The sequence below is a fragment of the Oryctolagus cuniculus genome, chromosome 1 (genome assembly GCF_964237555.1).
Source record: "Oryctolagus cuniculus chromosome 1, mOryCun1.1, whole genome shotgun sequence".
NCBI classification, from domain to species: domain Eukaryota; kingdom Metazoa; phylum Chordata; class Mammalia; order Lagomorpha; family Leporidae; genus Oryctolagus; species Oryctolagus cuniculus.
The window spans coordinates 145,118,825-145,136,513 of NC_091432.1; the positions used below are offsets into that span (position 1 = coordinate 145,118,825).

At 46.1% G+C, this 17,689-nt stretch overlaps 1 protein-coding gene across 8 annotated transcripts in view; it reads right to left on the reverse strand.

The window, feature by feature from the left end:
- Window positions 1-17,689, reverse strand: part of PTPDC1 (protein tyrosine phosphatase domain containing 1) — a 98,419-nt gene that overhangs the window by 25,513 nt on the left and 55,217 nt on the right. For 2 of the 8 annotated variants that reach the window (XM_051859314.2, XM_051859324.2), the window contains 5 exons: window positions 5,544-5,607; window positions 4,887-5,058; window positions 2,541-2,621; window positions 2,236-2,354; window positions 840-977 (listed from right to left, as the gene is read on the reverse strand). In XM_051859314.2, coding sequence (XP_051715274.1) covers window positions 840-977; window positions 2,236-2,354; window positions 2,541-2,621; window positions 4,887-5,058; window positions 5,544-5,607 — 574 coding nt within the window. Of the gene's footprint in view, window positions 1-839; window positions 978-2,235; window positions 2,355-2,540; window positions 2,622-4,886; window positions 5,059-5,543; window positions 6,006-17,689 lie in introns of those variants that run through there. The other 6 variants (XM_008257292.4, XM_051859286.2, XM_008257290.4 and 3 more) reach the window with 5 other exon arrangements.

The following is a 17,689-nucleotide window of genomic DNA, read 5'->3' on the forward strand; positions in this document are numbered from 1 at the left end:
AGCTCCAGCCATTGCAGCCATTTGGGGAGTAAAGCAATGGAAGGAAGATCTTTCTTTCTGTCTCTCCCTCTCACTGTCTGTAACTCTACCTCTCAAATAAATAAATAAAATATTTTTAAAAAATATGATACATGGAGAACACTTTGCCTCTTTATGGCTCTTAGCTTGTGTATTTACTGCTTAAGCCACTTCATTATGCTTTCTGGATAACCAGTCTAGATTTTGTTATGTACCTGTGTCCCTGTATTCTTTTAATTTAATTTACCCTTCTTTTATTTGTTTATTTTTACTTCCCTCCTCAAAGATCACAGCACCCTGTTTCATTCAGAGACAAAGAAGCTGTAAAATTCATAAATTTCATTCTGTACAACTTTGTGCTCAGATATCTAACTCACCCTTCCAATATTTTAAGAAAATATGAATGATTTATCTTTTGATGTTTTTGTTTTAATCCCACAGATTGTCATCAGACAATAACAGAATGACTGAGAGTTGTGAACACCACTTTAACTTTTTGAGCATTTTTCAAAAATAAATAAAGGTATTGATTTTTCCCCTTTTCACGAAAATAAAAAAAAAACAGGTTATTTAGCTAGTTTTAGAAATCCACCTGTTTACCAAATATGATAGTTTTCAGTCTTAAGTTGTTTAAAAAAATACTCTTACCAACATATGGTCACTGTAAACTACCTGTTTAAGATACTGCAAATATCTTTCATTTACTTCTTCCATTTGGGTAGCATTCTGAAAAACGCTTACCCTTAGTATCAGGAAAGCTTATTTAAATAAGCATGTTTAAATACACCCACAAGGCAGTAAGACCAGCTCGTAGAATTTACCTGTTCGACCAAGCCCAGCATGACAGTGAATGGCTACTTTTCCTTCCTGTAAGGCAAATGTCATCACCTTCACCATGTCTAAGATGGTGGTAAGAGATGCCACACCATAATCCTTCCATCCAAAATTGTAGAAATAAACTAGGCAATGAAAAAGAGAAAAGGAAAAAAATCAACACACAGGAAAAATATGTGCAAAGACACTTGGGAAAAACAAATGAATTAATGAAAAGTATAAAGCTAAAAGGTACATATATCTCATTGGATATACAGGCCTAAAATAACAAGTTTATTACATTTCTACTAGGTTTATGGTTAATATTTCTCACAGCACACATTCTACACTACCTGAGACATTTCCTGCTGAAACTCAGCCAGAAAAAAGTAAAATTACAAGTTAATAAAGTATCAATGATCCACACTAAAGTTACTTAGCTAAGGTGGGAAACCATATACTCTTGTTTAAGCATGGAAATGTGTCCAGATGACTGATAAATGGCTAATGACAGCATTTACAGATTTTCTATCCAGTGTTAGAAAAAAAAAAAAAAGCTAGGGCTGGGGCTGGGGTGCTGTGGTACAGCCAACTCAGCTGCTACCTGTGATGCTGGCATCCCACAAGCCAGTTCAAGTTTTGGCTGCTCCACTTCTGACCCAGTTTTCTGCTAATGTGCCTGGGAAAGCGGCAGAAGAAGGTCCAAGTGCTTGGGCCCCTGCATCCACGTGGGAGACCTCTCTCTCTCCCTGCCTTTCAAGTAAATAAAAAAATCTTAAAAATAATAAAAGCTGGATACAACTTTCTTAAAAAGAAGTTCCAAGAGTTCATGATTATCCTTTCTAGCCTGGTTTGAATGACAGGTGTGGGCAGATTCCATCCCAAAGATCTTGGGAGTGAGTTGACCCTGGGGCTTTCTCAAGAATCCTGGGGTGCCTTTTGGAGGCAAGGCTAGCTGTAGTAAAAGCACGACACGTCTAGGTTCCAACCCAATCCTGCCACCTCTGAGCAGTGGGACCTGTGACGAGTCAGTATCTCTCTGAGCCGTGGTGGCCTCATGAATAAACCAGAAGTAACAACCACATATGTCACTAACTGCTTCAAGGACAAGCAAGACAACAGTGTCCCACAAACTGCATGCAATAGCTGAACGTGAGCTATTATTACTCCAGGGTCTCTTCCAACATCCCCCTTCCAGGAAAACAGAACACCTGTGCCTGAAGAGTCATGCTAAAGAAGAATGGCAGCATTATTTAGAGTCAGAGCTAACTCATCTTCAGTTTTATGAGCCCTCGCTATGCACTGGGTGTCTATTTCTATAGCCTTTAAAACCTAAGAGCTAGGCAGACCCAAGTCTCTGAGTGCTATCTTGATAATCCTCAGACGGGCTGGGAAGGAGCTTACTGCCGGCCTCCATGAAGGCTTCAGGAAGGTATGTGAAGCCGCTTTCCTGCTCCAGAGAACTTCCGCAGCTCGCATGCTCTCCTGGGCGCTGCAGGTTGATTATTGTTTTTATGCCATGGCTTAAAGGAAGAAGAGCAATGAGTCATACTGGGAGCTGAGAAACCAATCATCTTTGGCATTAACAATCATTACTGAGTATTCTCAAAACGGCTACTTCTTAGTTGCATAAGTTCTTCAGTTGAAGTCAAAAGCAAAGAAAGAGACACATGAGTCTGTCTCTCCAGTGTGTGGTGACAGGCACTCACCTGAGGAACTGCTCGATGATCTGATACTTCTCAAGGAGCTCCGAGGATGGGCGGGCCATGGCTAGGATGCTGTCAGTGACCCTGTAGGGGGAGGGCCGGGTGAGGACCATAGAACCTATTCCAGCTACCAGCACTGAGAACCAATTTTTCTAGGAGTTTAACAACTCTGTAATAATATTCCCCAGTTTCTTAAATCTCTGGAAAAAAAATCAGGACATTGAAGTATTTGTGGACTCTCAAGAGAATCTGGCAGACATGATGATTTAAAAAGCTTAGCTGCAGGGCTGGCATTATGCTGCAGAGTGTTAAGCTGCCACCTGTGACATTGGCATCCCACATGAACACTGGTTTGAGGCCCAGCTGCTCCACATCTGATCCAGCTCCCTGCTAACGCAACTGAGAAAGCAGTGGAAGCCAGCTCCCGTCCTTGGGCCCCTGCCACCCATGTGGGGAGACCTGGATGAAGTTCCTGGCTCCTGACTTTGTCCTGGCCCAGCCCTGGCCACTGTGGCCATTTTCGGGGAGTGAATCAGCAGATGGAGGATCTCTCTTTGTCTCTCCCTCTATGTGTAACTCTGCCTTTCAAATAAATAAATCAATCTTTTAAAAAGGAAAAGAAGGGACCGGCTCCGTGGTGCAGTGGGTTAATCCTCCGCCTGCGGTGCCGGCATCCCATATGGGTGCTGGTTATAGTCCCGGCTGCTCCTCTTCCAATCCAGCTCTCTGCTGTGACCTGGGAAAGCAGTAGAAGATGGCCCAAGTCCTTGGACCCCTGCACCCACATGGGAGACCAGGAGGAAGCACCTGGGTCCTGGATTCAGATCAGCACAGCTCCAGCTGTAGCTGCCATTAGGAGAGTGAACCAATGGAAGGAAGACCTTTCTTTCTGTCTCTCCCTCTCACTGTCTGTAACTCTACCTCTCAAATAAAAAAATAAAATCTTTAAGAAAAAAAAAAGGAAAAGAAAGCTCAGGTGGTGGCAAAGGTAATAGTCTGGATTAGTCATCTAACAGCGCGACCAAAGGAAAAGGCCAAAGGTGCACTTCTAATTACTCAACTAACTGCATCTGTTACCGGTGGTATTAAATGGGGATACTACTGCCGCCTCCCAGGGTGGGTGTGACAATTCGATACAATGTAAAAGGAAAGTGCTTCAAATGCTGCTTTCTAGAAACTCTGCAAATTGCTTTCTCTAGAACTCAATTCCTTCACCAATAACATGGCAGTAACAACTCCTATGAATTTTATGAAGAGGAGAGATAATAATTTGAAAGCAGCTGGTACAGTGCCCAGCTGATAGCCAAAGGGATGTTTACCAAGCTAATGACAGAGGCCCAATAAAGGGCTGCCATTCTCACTAGGCCTCTGGGCTCTGGCTGCACTTTGGTTAAGTTTCTAACCAGTAGTCTGGAGAAAGAAATGGAAGGTGGTCTACAGGAAGTTGTGGGTCACCCAATCTCAGAGGAATAATGGAGACATCAGGTTAGCATGGCAGACCACAAAAGACACCTCCCCCTCATGAAATTTAGTACGGACTGACCTGAAAGGTTTGGGACCCCCCAAACTAAATAGTACTTAGCTTAAGATGAGGAGGGTATGATATGAAGCAGCAGAGGTGAAAAGGACTCTGTACACACTTTGGTCAACAATAAAGCAGAAAGATTAATGTGATCTTGAGTGACATTGTTTGAAATGTACTTGTCTAATTATGTCTCAGGAATAATATCTGCTTCTTTACACCGTTGCTGTAACAGTGATAGACCAGAATATGATCTGTGGAGAACAGTAATGAAGGCAGATTCCAGACTGCACCCCTGCAGATATATCCAGCAAATCCAATATGAAAAAGTACAAGTTACAAGCTAATAAACTGACCAAGAAACATCTCCAACAAAAGCTGGCAACTTGTACAAAGGCAAACTGAAGCATAATGGGTGAAGATGTGCCCTTTCGTACAGAACACAGGAACACTATAGAAGTAAGGCTAAAGCTCACCCGAATGTAACTGGAAAACTATACGTATACCTTATCGTTCCCTTTAACTTGCATCACAAAAGTTTTACTATTTCTAGCAATTTTTGAAACTTAAGAGCTATGTAATTGTACATTTAAGATATTTGCACATTTCACTTAACTAAAAAAACCTTTAGTTTTGGTTTCATTATTTCCATTTCACAGATAAGGAAACTGGGGCTCAGTAGTTCAGGATCACATGGCTGGTTGGCGGCAAAGTCAGGGATGGAGGCGGGACCCCTGACTCCAAAGGCCTGCCTGGCTCTTCCCACACTCCTCCCTCACCTCCTTTATCGCGTGTGGCTGCAGGCACCCACATGACCACTCACTCACCAGGATGAGTACACCCCCTTAATGGCTTGCTCCTGCTCGCTCCAACGGGCTGGGTTCTCATACTTGCACGCTCTGCCGCCACATGCCATGGAACACGCCATATGTCCGGGGATGACATGCCGTAAACGTTCGCCCACTTTCGTGTACTTTGGTGTTGGGCGTCCTGAATTTCCTAGAACATACAAGGAAGGAAAGATTCCAAATTCCACTCTCCAAATGTAATGGCAACATGGGAAACAGCTTCCATTTTATCTCAGGATTGAAGATGATCAGCCAGTGGTAAGTCCCTTTCATCAAATCAAGAAAAGAAAACTGTTTCCTTTTCACCTAAGCGCATTATCTATTAAAAAAAAAAAAAAAGCTTTCACTAAATAATCTCCAAACATTACACTGGTGGTGAGAAGGAAGAAGCTGTGAAGGAAATCTTTTAAAAGAGGATATTTTGTTCAAAAATTACATTTCTAATGAGAAAACAGAAAACAATCATTTTACCTCCTTTTATATATTCACTAAAATTCTTAGCACAACAGAAAGTAAGAAGTATACAATAGAATCACCTGTCAATTTTTAGAAAGGCAAAAACAACACAGCCCAGTCCCATTCCCTTAAATTTAGACACAAAGGTGTGACAATGTAAAAGAAGAAAGACGGCTTTACTTTTTCTCTCCGGGAAAGTTGGGTTCCCTTCACCACGGCTCACAGAGGACACAGCCACCATCACCTGCAGAGAGGACGAGGACAGCAGCTTCGTGGCAGAGCCGGAGCCCCGCCGGGCCTGCTGCAGCCGCACAACTGGGTCTGAGGTAGAGTGGCGGCGACCCTGCAAAAAGGCACTGAGGAAGTGCACAGCTGAGGGCCGCCGTGGTGCCTCCTGTACCTGCATGGCGCTGGCCCCGGGGAGGGGAGAGCTGGAGGCAGGGAGAAGACAGCCCCGGCTGCTCAGCGAGGAAGTGTGTGGAGACACGGGCATCGCTCTGTATGATCTAAGAGCTATTCAGGATAGGCTGACTCGTTTCCATAGTGACAAACAAAGAAAGTACTGATTCCCACTTAGATCTGAACAGGCAAAATTCTACACCAACGGATTGTGTTTTGGACAAATTGTTCAAATATACGGAAGAGTAATGTGTATTCTAAGTAGATTATCCCAAATCTAGACTACTTTATTTTCTTTCTCAAACATACTTAAAGAGTTCTGACCACTCAGAATTACCTCCAAAAGACTGTAATGAAATAAGAAATGTTTTCATGACGCAATCACTGCCTTTTACACCTATGAATAGGTTTAAATTCTGTTATTCCTTTCCTAGCTATTCTCTGGATAGTTTTGAAAGATTCTTCCTAGTCCTCCCTGGGATAGAGTGGACAAAAAGTTAATTCTAATAAAGTGGGATATGCTTGATGCCTTACAACATTAGGAAAAAATAGAATTTTCATAACCAAATACACTCTATATTTTCTTGATAGAACTCCTAAAGAAACACTTGGGTAGAACAAGGACATTTTAGAGGGCATGCATTAGCAGAAGACGTTTAATTTCATATTTTTATTTTCGGAGCATGAAAACCCAATTCCTGGTAATGTCTCTGCCGGATGACAGCTACTAGTTGTGAGTCTGAGTAACTGAGAGCAGTCAGCCTCTCACAAACTCAAGCACAACTTCCTGTCTTTTTTTGCTATGAGGCAAGAAGCTGCTTCCATAATGCCTTGGCGGATGTATATGAACAAAACTCACTAAGGATCACATTTTTTAAGGAACTAGATGAGGGGGAGGTTGCAAATTGAGTATAAAGGATATAAAGAAAACAGAAACTGCAACAACCGCCAATGCATTCATTGTCCGCCTCCTCCCTGGTTAATGTCAGGCTGCGCCCGCGCTTGCTCTCACTCACTCCTTCTCTGAACAAACGGTATTTTAGTCGTGTGCGGATGGAACAAACTACTGCCATAGATAAAGCCCTCTTCTGTTTTAACAATTACTAATGCGATAAGCAAGCCTTTTAAAATGCCACCCCCGTGTCCCCAACAATATATACTTTTGTCAAACAAGGCAGAAACACAGAAGCCCAAGTTGGTGCCCAAATTCCTACTCCATGTGTAGTATTATGCCCTTGTTATTTGGTACACAGCAACGGAAGAAGAGTTCCTTTCTTTTCTTTTCTTTTCTTTTTTTTTAATATCACCAATTCAGAAAGCTTCTCTGCCTGGAGGAATGCTCTGAGCAGTATTCTAGGCAGGGCCCCTAAGGGCCACATGGGAACAGCAGCTCACAGAGGTTTGAGTGGTGCAGAGAGCACAGTGGCACCTGATGGCAACAGCACCAAATGCTCAGCTAGGAAGCTGTGCACTGCCCTGTGGCGATGGAAGTCTGAGCCTCCTGGGCACATCTCAGTGCCTCTGAGAGGGTGCTGTTTGGACAGCACTGCAGACACAAAGGCAGGGGGCCTGATGAGGACAGTGGCCACAGGGATGGGGAACACGTCAGCCGTGAACTGCCATGGTGCTGGAGCTGATGCTAGGACCTGTTCACATTGGACCTCACACAGAGGGTGAGAGCAATCGACAGCTCCGTGGCAGACCAAGGCAGTTAAAGCAGTAACAAGGAACCCTTTTGGTCAATGAGTGATGTCCAGAGAACTGGCATAGAATGATGTCACAGAGGGAAGTTCTAAATGGCTCTCTTTCCACTTGTACTGACAGGTAAGATGTTTTTGGACTAAGCTAAGAAGGGATGGTTACGTATTACCTCAAGAATAGTTTCAGCCAGCGCTGTGGCTCACTAGGCTAATCCTCCACCTTGCGGCGCCGGCACCCCGGGTTTTAGTCCCGGTTGGGGTACCAGGTACTAGTCCCAGTTGCTCCTCTTCCAGTCCAGCTCTCTGCTGTGGCCTGGGAAGGCGGTGGAGGATGGCCCAAGTGCTTGGGCCCTGCACCCATGGGAGACTGGGAGGAGGCACCTGGCTCCTGGCTTCGGATCAGCGCAGTGCGCCGGCTGTAGCTGCCTTTTGGGGGGTGAACCAATGGAAAGGAAGACCTTTCTCTCTGTCTCTCTCTCTCACTGTCTAACTCTGCCTGTAAAAAAAAAAAATTAGTTTCTACTGTGAAATATGGAGAACTAGGCTGATCTCAAATAAAGAGAGAACTGAGCTGACCCAGTTACTACACAGTCAGTGACCCTGTGTCAGAGCTGAGCAAGTGGAGCCCAACACAAACAGGAATCTGTCAGGTGAAAGCACTGGGAATAAAACTCTTACCCATCTGGCAGACAAAGTGTGACTTTGTCCATCTCTGGGCCTGACAGACAGGCACAGAATTCCCCATTGCCTGTGTCTGAAGGGCTCCAAAACAAATGTTGCCTAAATGACCAAATCGCAGAACAATCCATTTTTAAATTAATTACTTGGGGCAGGCGCTGTGCTGTAGTAGGTTAAGCCTTCACCTGCAGTGCTGGCTGGCATCCCATATGGGTACCAGTTTGAGTCCCAGGTGCTCCACTTTTTTTTTTTTTTTTTTTTTTTTTTTTTTTTTTTTTTTTGGTGACAGGCAGAGTGGACAGTGAGAGAGAGAGACAGAGAGAAAGGTCTTCCTTTGCCGTTGGTTCACCCTCCAATGGCCGCCGCGGCCGGCGCGCTGCGGCCGGCGCACCACGCTGATCCGATGGCAGGAGCCAGGAGCCAGGTGCCTCTCCTGGTCTCCCATGGGGTGCAGGGCCCAAGCACCTGGGCCATCCTCCACTGCACTCCCTGGCCACAGCAGAGAGCTGGCCTGGAAGAGGGGCAACCGGGACAGAATCCGGCGCCCCAACCGGGACTAGAACCCGGTGTGCCGGCGCCGCTAGGCGGAGGATTAGCCTAGTGAGCCGCGGCGCCAGCCCCAGGTGCTCCACTTCTGATGCAGCTCCCTGCCAATGACCTGGGAAAGCAGTGGAAGATGGCCCTAGAGCTTGGGCCCCTGAATCCATGTGTGACACCTGGAAGGAGCACCTGGCTCCTGGCTTTGGATCGGCCCACCTCTGGCCATTGCGGCCACTTGAGGAGTGAACCAGTGGATTGAAGATCTCTCTATGTCTCTCTGTGTAATTCTGCCTTTAAAATAAGTTTAAAAACTTTTTAAAAATTAATTGAGAGGCAGAGAAACAGAGACAGAATCAGAAAGAGCTCCTACCCATTGGTTCACTCCCCAAATGCCCACATTTGGGAATGGCTAGGGCTGGTACAGGGCTGAAGCTAGGATCTAGGAACTCAATCCAGGTCTCCCATAAGGGTGGCAATTACCTGAGCCATCACTGCTGCCTCCGAGAGTCTGCATTCTCAGAAAACTAACTAGGAGCTGGGGCTGGGAATCAAACCGAGGGAACCTGATGTGATGCAAGGGAGTCTGAATCAGTGTTTTAACCATGCTGTCAAACACTCACCCCCACAATTCATTTTTAAAAAACTGGTTTTTAATTTGTGCCACAAAAAAGCTTTACAGTAGGAAAATCTGCCTTCAGTCCCACCAAAACTCTACAGTAGTTCCCCTCTTGTCCTTGTCTATTTATTTTTGGACTTTCTATACATTGGTAATCATATTGCAAATAGATTTTTCCTGATTTTTCCAGTCACTATAGTAACATTTTCCCATTCTCTTTTGTCTTCTCATAATTTTCATTTAATAGAAGCACAATTAGGACACATAAAGCTGATATATCCTAACCTACTCATTTCTTAGCTGCTGAACATTTAGACTAATATCAATCTTTTTATTTAAAAAGGTCAAGTTGCTTCTTACTACGCTGGCTTCCCATATCACAGCACTGGTTCAAGTCTCAGCTGCTCTGCTTCCAGTTCAGCTCCCTGAAAAATGTGTTTGGGGAAGGCAGCAGAAGATGGCCCAGGTGCTTGGGACCCTGCCATCCATGTGGGAGAATGGACTGAGTTCCTGGCTCCTGGCTTGAACTTGGCCAGCCTTGGCCTGTTGCAGCCATTTATTTGGGGAATGAACCAGTGGATGCTGAGCCAAACACCTGCCCTAGAGGCCTTTTACAGAGGCCACAGAAAACATCTTTAGAACTGTCAGTAGGCCGGCACCGTGGCTCATTAGGCTAATCCTCCGCCTGCGGTGCCAGCACACCAGGTTCTAGTCCCGGTCGGGGCGCCGGATTCTGTCCCGGTTGCCCCTCTTCCAGGCCAGCTCTCTGCTGTGGCCAGGGAGTGCAGTGGAGGATGGCCCAAGTACTTGGGCCCTGCACCCCATGGGAGACCAGGATAAGTACCTGGCTCCTGCCATTGATCAGCGTGGTGCGCCGGCCACAGCACGCCAGCCGCGGCGGCCATTGGAGGGCGAACCAACGGCAAAGGAAGACCTTTCTCTCTGTCTCTCTCTCACTGTCCACTCTGCCTGTCCAAAAAAAAAAAAAAAAAAAAAAAAGAAGAAGAAGAAGAACTGTCAGTAACTATGTTCACTATCTGGTTTCTCCTCCTTCCTCCAGGTAGAACTTACCTATAGGTCCCTAGAACCAACACCACTGCTATTTTACCATTTACCTTCTAAGAACTGATCTATCATTTTCATCCTATGACCATATTTTTCTAAACACACACAAGGGGCTGGTGCTGTGGCACAGCAGGTTAAGCTGCTGTCTGCTGTGCCAGCATCCCATATAGGTGCTGGTTCAAGTCCCAGCTGCTTCACTTCCAATCCAACTCCCTGCTAATGCTCCTGGCAAAGCAGCGGAGAATGGCCCAAGTGCTTGGGCCCCTGAACTCACATGGGAGACCCAGAAGCTCCTGGCTCTATTGCAGCCGTTTGGGAAGTGAACCAATGGATGGAAGATTTCTTTCTCTGTTTCTCCCTCTCTTTGTAATTCTTTCAAATAAATACATCCATTTTTTTAAAAAATTAAGAAACATACAAACAAAAACTCAGTTTTCTATATTTCATGGACATAAAATCATGGAGTTAGGGTTCCTATCTTACTCTCTTCTCCCCATCTCTAAACACGCTGTCTCTATAAAAAGTGCATGCTCCAAGAAAAGTAGGAAAATAATATGCAGGCACTTTAAAAAGCTTGTGAGAAAAATGGAATTAAAAGATAAGTTTGTTTTGGTGCAAACAATTTTGATCCACACATAGTTTTCTCATAATCTTTTTTCATAATAATTTTTTGAAGGCCACACAAGGTAATATGCACACAAAGCCTATACTCCCTGGGCTTCCGTAATCACTGCATTTGAAATGTCAATTTGATGGGTACTGAGCTTTTCCATAGACACAACACCTTTGGGGCCACTGGCCTGTTTGCAGAAGAACAATCAAACAGGACCAAATTCAGAATAATATTTAAGGAACCAAATGAGACACCAATCACTACAAATGTGAGATTACCCATACTTGTAATAAACACCATAAACACAGCAAAGAAGTCCACTGAAATGTATCTGTGAGAATTCAGCTTTTTCCCCTTTCACTTCTATAACTGAACTGTTCAAACACTGAAATCCTAAGCAGACAAGGAACATCACAAATGGGAAATTTCCTTCTATACCCAAGATTTCAGAAAGGGCTATTACTGCCTATTCAGACAAACTCATACACAACAGACCCAAGAATGCAGTGGGAATTGGGGCCCACCAACTGGCATTCTGAAGTCTGCAAGGAGCCATTTCTGGAACCTGGTTTTTCAGTTTCACGATTTCCACTTTTTGTCACAGGATGCTCACTTCTCACAAGGCAATAGTTATTCCACTGTTAGAGTGCTCAACGTGTTCTTGTTTTCTCTCTCTCTCTCTCTCTCTCTAAGATTTATTTATTTATTTGAAAGCCAGAGTTACAGAGAGAGAAGGAGAGGTAGAGAGAGAGAGAGAGAGGTCTTCCATCCACTGGTTCACCCCCCAATTGGCCACAATGGCCAGAGCTGCGCCCATCCGAAACCAGGAGCCAGGAGCTTCTTCTGGGTCTCCCATATAAGTACAGGGGCCCAAGGACTTGGGCCATCTTCTACTGCTTTCCCAGGCCATAGCAGAGAGCCGGATCGGAAGAGGAGCAGCCAGATCCTGAACCAGCACCCATATGGGATGCTGGTGCTTCAGGCCAGGGCATTAACCCGCTGCACCACAGCACCAGTCCTCTTTCTTTTTTTAAAAGATATTTGTTTGGGAAGTAGAGTTAGAGAGAGACAGAGAGAAAGGTCTTTCATCCGCTGGTTCACCCCCCAAATGGCTGCAATGGCTAGAACTGGGCAGATCCAAAGCCAGGAGCCAGGAACTTCTTCTGGCTGGGTCTCCCACGTGGGTACAGGGGCCTAAGCACTCAGGCCATCTTCTACTGCTTTCCCAGGCCATAGCAGAGAGCTGGATCAGAAGAGGAGCAGCTGGGACACAAACCGACACCCATAAGGGATGCTGGTGCTGCAGGCAGAGGCTTAGCCTACTGTACCACAGTGCCATGTGGTACATCCTGCTCAACATGTTCTCTGTCTCTCTCTTTTTTTTTTTTAAGATTTATTTATTTTACTTGAAAGAGTTACACAGAGAGAGGAAAGGCAGAGAGAGAGCAAGAGTGAGAGAGAGAGAGGTCTTCCATCCGATGGTTCACTTCCCAATTGGCCACAGCTGCACCAATCCAAAGCCAGGAGCCAGGAGCTTCCTCCAATCTCTCACACCGGTGCAGGAGCCCAAGGACTTGGGCCATTTTCTACTGCTTTCCCAGGCCACAGCAGAGAGCTGGATTGGAAGTGGAGCAGCTGGATCTCAAACCAGGCACATATGGGATGCCGGCGCTTCAGGCCAGGGCGTTAACCCAGTGCGCCACAGCACCTGCCCCTGCTCAACATGTTTTCTAATGGTGACTCAAAATCCATTTCTTTACACATAATGGTTCTAGTTTCTCCCTCTGAAAATGTAACATAAAGCATCTCTTTGACTTATGAGTTTTTCAAATACTGGTGGAACTTCTCCAAGATGTTCCTTATTTGAACTAAATCTTCCTTACTGGAAAAAAAAAATATTTTCTTAGAAGGCAGAGAGAGGGAATGAGGGTGAGGGAAAGAACAGGTGTGAGAGTGGTCCCATCCACTGATCCAGTTCCTAAATGTCTGCAATGGCTGTAGCTGGTCCAAGCCAAAGTTGGGAATTCAATCCAGGTAACACATGAATGGCAGGGTCCCAACCACTAGAATCAGAAGCAGAGTTAGGGCTCAAACCCAGATACTTTGATATGGAATGTGGTTGTCTTTTAAAGGGAAATGCCTACTTAAGTCAACTGCCCATTTTTGAGTTGGGCTTTTTTTTTTTTTCTGGTTATTGATTTTTAGGCATTTTATATATTATATATAGTGTATAATATCTAATATATATTAACCTCATTAGATATAATTTGCAAATAATTTCTCCCATTCTGTAGGTTGCCTTGTCATTTTACTGATATAGAATTGAGTGTCCGTTGATGCAGTTTTTTAATTTTGATAAAACCCAATTTATCTGTTCTTTCTTTGGTTTCACGTTCCAGAAATCACTGCCAAATCCAGTATTATGAAGCTATCCCCCTAGATTGCTTGGATCTTTGGAAGCCCTCTGAGATTCCTTATAAATCCTGGAATGGCCGGCGCCGCGGCTCACTAGGCTAATCCTCCGCCTAGCGGCGCCGGCACACCGGGTTCTAGTCCCGGTTGGGGCGCCGGATTCTGTCCCGGTTGCCCCTCTTCCAGGCCAGCTCTCTGCTGTGGCCAGGGAGTGCAGTGGAGGATGGCCCAGGTGCTTGGGCCCTGCACCCCATGGGAGACCAGGAAAAGCACCTGGCTCCTGGCTCCTGCCATCGGATCAGCGCGGTGTGCCGGCCGCAGCGCGCTGGCCGCGGTGGCCATTGGAGGGTGAACCAACGGCAAAGGAAGACCTTTCTCTCTGTCTCTCTCTCTCACTGTCCACTCTGCCTGTCAAAAAAATAAAAAAAAATAAAATAAAATAAATAAATAAAAAAAAATAATTAAAAAAAAAAATCCTGGAATGGATTATTTCCTATTTCTGCAAAAACCATTGCTGAAGTTTAAACAAGGATTGCATTGAATCTGAATATCATGTTGGGTTGTACTGACATCCAAACAACATCTTCCAATCCATGAACATGGGGTTATTTTTATTTATTTAGATTTATTTATTTAGATCTTTGATTTCCTTCAGCAATGACCTGGAGTTTCAGATAGTAAGCTGAAAATAGTAAGGCCCCAAGTGCCCTCGCTTCACTTCATTTGCAGGTCAGAGGCTCCACATTTGGGCAAGCAGATACTCAGCTAGCAAAGCAAAAATATCAATCAGAGAAGTGGGCTGGTATCCCTGACTCAAAGTCCTGAGCCATGGCTAGGAAATTTTGCCCACAGGGAGAAGCAGACCTTAAAAACTAATTTCTGCCCAAAGAAATTCTTTACCTGAAACACAGTAGGGGAACCTCAAGCCTAAAGATGCTTTCAAAACCAACAGAGGCTTTGGTGTCAAGCAATTGAGAGGATTCTTGATCGCTTCAAGAGAGCCACAAGGCAACCCGTGGGCCAGCTGGCTTCCCAGAGACCCAGAGAAAGACAATGAGAGTGACTCTCAGGGAGTAAGACAAACCTCAGAGTGACTTCAAAACCATTAGCACCCAGACTTCATTGGATCAGACTATGGAGCAATAGATGCTAGAGGGCTTTGTCCAGCACAACAGAGAGACCCGAAGGCAATTAGTAGCATACAATGGGTTATGTGCTGAGAACTGAAGGAGACAGCTTAACAGACAGATTATTAGTAAAAGACTCCAGATGACCATGTCGACTTGACCGAGGCCAGGGTCACATTGAGGTTTCAAACTATGGAGTGTAAACAGACTTTTCTGATATGGTCTAGTTAGGTCTCTAAACAAACAACAAGTCTGGGTAGGGAGGGCATCAGTAAGTACCTAGAGCTACAAACACATTACCTAAAATATCCAGTTTTCTTAAAAAAAAAAAAAGATTTATTTTACTTATTCGAGAGGGAGAGGGGGAGAGTGGGAAAGGGGGAGAGGGAGAGTGGGGAGGGGGATACAGTCTTATCTACTGGTTTACTCTCCAAATGGCCATAATGGCTGAGGTTGGGGCAGAACAGTCAGAAGCCTACAACACTGTTCAAGACCCCCATGCAAGTGACAAAGGCCCAAGCATGTGGGTCATCTTCTGATGTTTTCACAGGTGCATTAACAGTGAGATGGATTGGAAGCAGAGCAGCTGAACTCAAATTAGTGCTCAAATATGGGATGTTGGTGTCTAGGTAGTGGGTTAACCTGTTGCACTACAACACTGGCCCAAAACAGCCAGCTTTCAACAAAAAATTACACAGAAACAGGAAAATGAGACAAATACTCAGGAAAGACAGCACAAATAGAAACTATCTGTGAGAGGAACCAGGCATTCATTATATCAAACACTTCAAAGCAGCCATTATAAATACGCTCAAAGTAGTAAAGGAAGCTGTGATAATAACACCTCATTGGACAGAGATCAATAAAGAGGAAGAAGCAATAAAATAAGGAAACAAATGAAAATTCTGAAGTTGAAAAGTAGAAAAACAATGAAAAATTCACTTGAGGAACTGAACAGCAGATGTGAAGTGGCAGGAAAAAGAATTATAGAAATCGGATAGAGTTTACATACTGTCGCTCCCCCTCTTCGTGGAGGAACGACACAGGACCCTGCGCTGTTCTTTCGTCTGCTCGGCCCTCCCCGGGTTTGCTGCTGGTTCTTCCCGGGTTGGCTACTATCCCTTCCACCTCCGTGGAAGGGCAGTTCCCCCTGGCCACATTCCCCACTTCCGCAGGGGAGCGGCACACCGCAGGCCGGCTTTCTTGGGGGCTGCACAGGTGTTCCCTCAGATATTCCCCTTAGATGTTCCCCATAGATGTTCCTGGTGCATGCCATCTCTCTCCTCCTTTATAGTCCTCCTCCGCCAATCCTAACTCGGCTGCCCACACGCCGAGTACGCTGCTCTCCAATCAGGAGCAAGTCCTACAGTTTATTGGTTGAACTGGAGGCAGCTGTGCGGAAGCTGTTTACTTCTCTCCCAGCACCATATTGTGGGAGAGCAGATGCATAGAATAAGTCTTAATTCCAGTAACTCAGTATAGTCCGGATTGCTCCCCACAGATCCCCCTTTCTTTTTATTTTTGGCGTTGATACGCGCCTGTCTTCGGTGTCCCGCGGCACACACTCTGCTCTGCTTGCTAGAGTTGCCACAGGTTCTTACAAGTCCTATCAATCAGGCAAACCGAATCCGGGTCCTCTCTTCGCCATGTTGTGAGGAGGTTTTTAGGCGCTGATGCGTGCCTGTATTCGGTGCCCTGCAGCGCATGCTCTGCTCTGCCCGCAGGGGCTTACAAGCCCTAACAATCAGGCAAACCGAATCCAAGCCTTCTCATTGCCGTATTGTGGGGGAGACTTATTAGTGTTGGTTCGTGCCTATCTTCGGTGACCTGCAGCTCATACTCTGGTCGAGCTGCTTGCTGGTGCTTACCGCCTTAATCAGGCAGACCGAATCCAAGCCTCCTAATTGTTGTATTGTGGGGAGGCCTTACTGATGTTAATTCGTGCCTGTCTTCGGTGACCTGCAGCGCATAAGCTGCTAGCCGCCCGCAGGTGCTCATCGCCTCACTTAATCAGGCAGACCGAATCCAAGCTTTCTCATTGCCATGTTGAGGGGAGGCCTTTCTATTTCTCTATTTCTCTATCTCCGGGCATTCCTATCTCTCCCATTTTACTTCTGTCTGCCAACATTCCTATTTCTCTTTTACTTCTAAACTTCTGTTTCTCTTATCCCTGCGGCTTCCCGGCGCCTCGCCCTGCCGGCAGGCTCCACCCCGAGGCTATTTCTCGGTGGCTTTCCGGCTGACCTGCTTCAGCCTGCGTCTCTCTCATCTGCGCGGCTCGGCTTTGCGCGCACACTCCGCGGTCTCGCACTTAACCCTTTCGCGTCTGAACCACGGCCTCGCGCCAGCCCCGTTCCCTATCTATTCACGCCCCGTGCTCTCTCTGCACGCGGCGGCTTCCGCGAGTCACACAGCGTAGCTTGCGTCTCCACCACTAGCATTCAATCCAAGTTCCCCGGGCTAGCCTGGCGAATTCAACCCAGCATACGTCTCCGCCCCACGGTTTGGCTTCCCGTCCTTTGCTCCCCGGGCTAATCAGACGGATCCCAACCAGGCTTACGTTTCAGCTTCTGGTTTCAACTTTTCGCCCCTTATTCCCAGGCTAACTTGAGAATCCCAAAGTGGCTTTCGTTTCCGCCTTGGCCTGCCCCCCGCGGCTTCAATTTCCCTAACATTTTTCTCTACCCGGTATGTTTCCCCAAACTTTCCTCCAACAATACTCCTCCCTCATTTCTCCTGGCCTCTCCCCACAGTCCGCATCCGAGCCTGTTTGTTCTAGGTTTCACTTTCGCTTTCGACCTTAGATTTCTCCCAGCTTCCCCCCGTAGTCCGTAGTCTGTATCTGAGTCTATGCCTAGGCTTTCAACAGCTTCCTCCGGCACCTCTTTCGTCCGGCTTTTCCCTAGGCTGTTTGCTAGTCTCTCTCTCCGGTATTTTCCCAGTTCTTCCCGTTTCTTCCCTCCTAAGTTTCCTTTCCGTCCTAAGTTTCCTATCCGAGTCACGGCACCATTATGTCGCTCCCCCTCTTCGTGGAGGAACGACACAGGACCCTGCGCTGTTCTTTCATCTGCTCGGCCCTCCCCGGGTTTGCTGCTGGTTCTTCCCGGGTTGGCTACTATCCCTTCCACCTCCGTGGAAGGGCAGTTCCCCCTGGCCACATTCCCCACTTCCGCAGG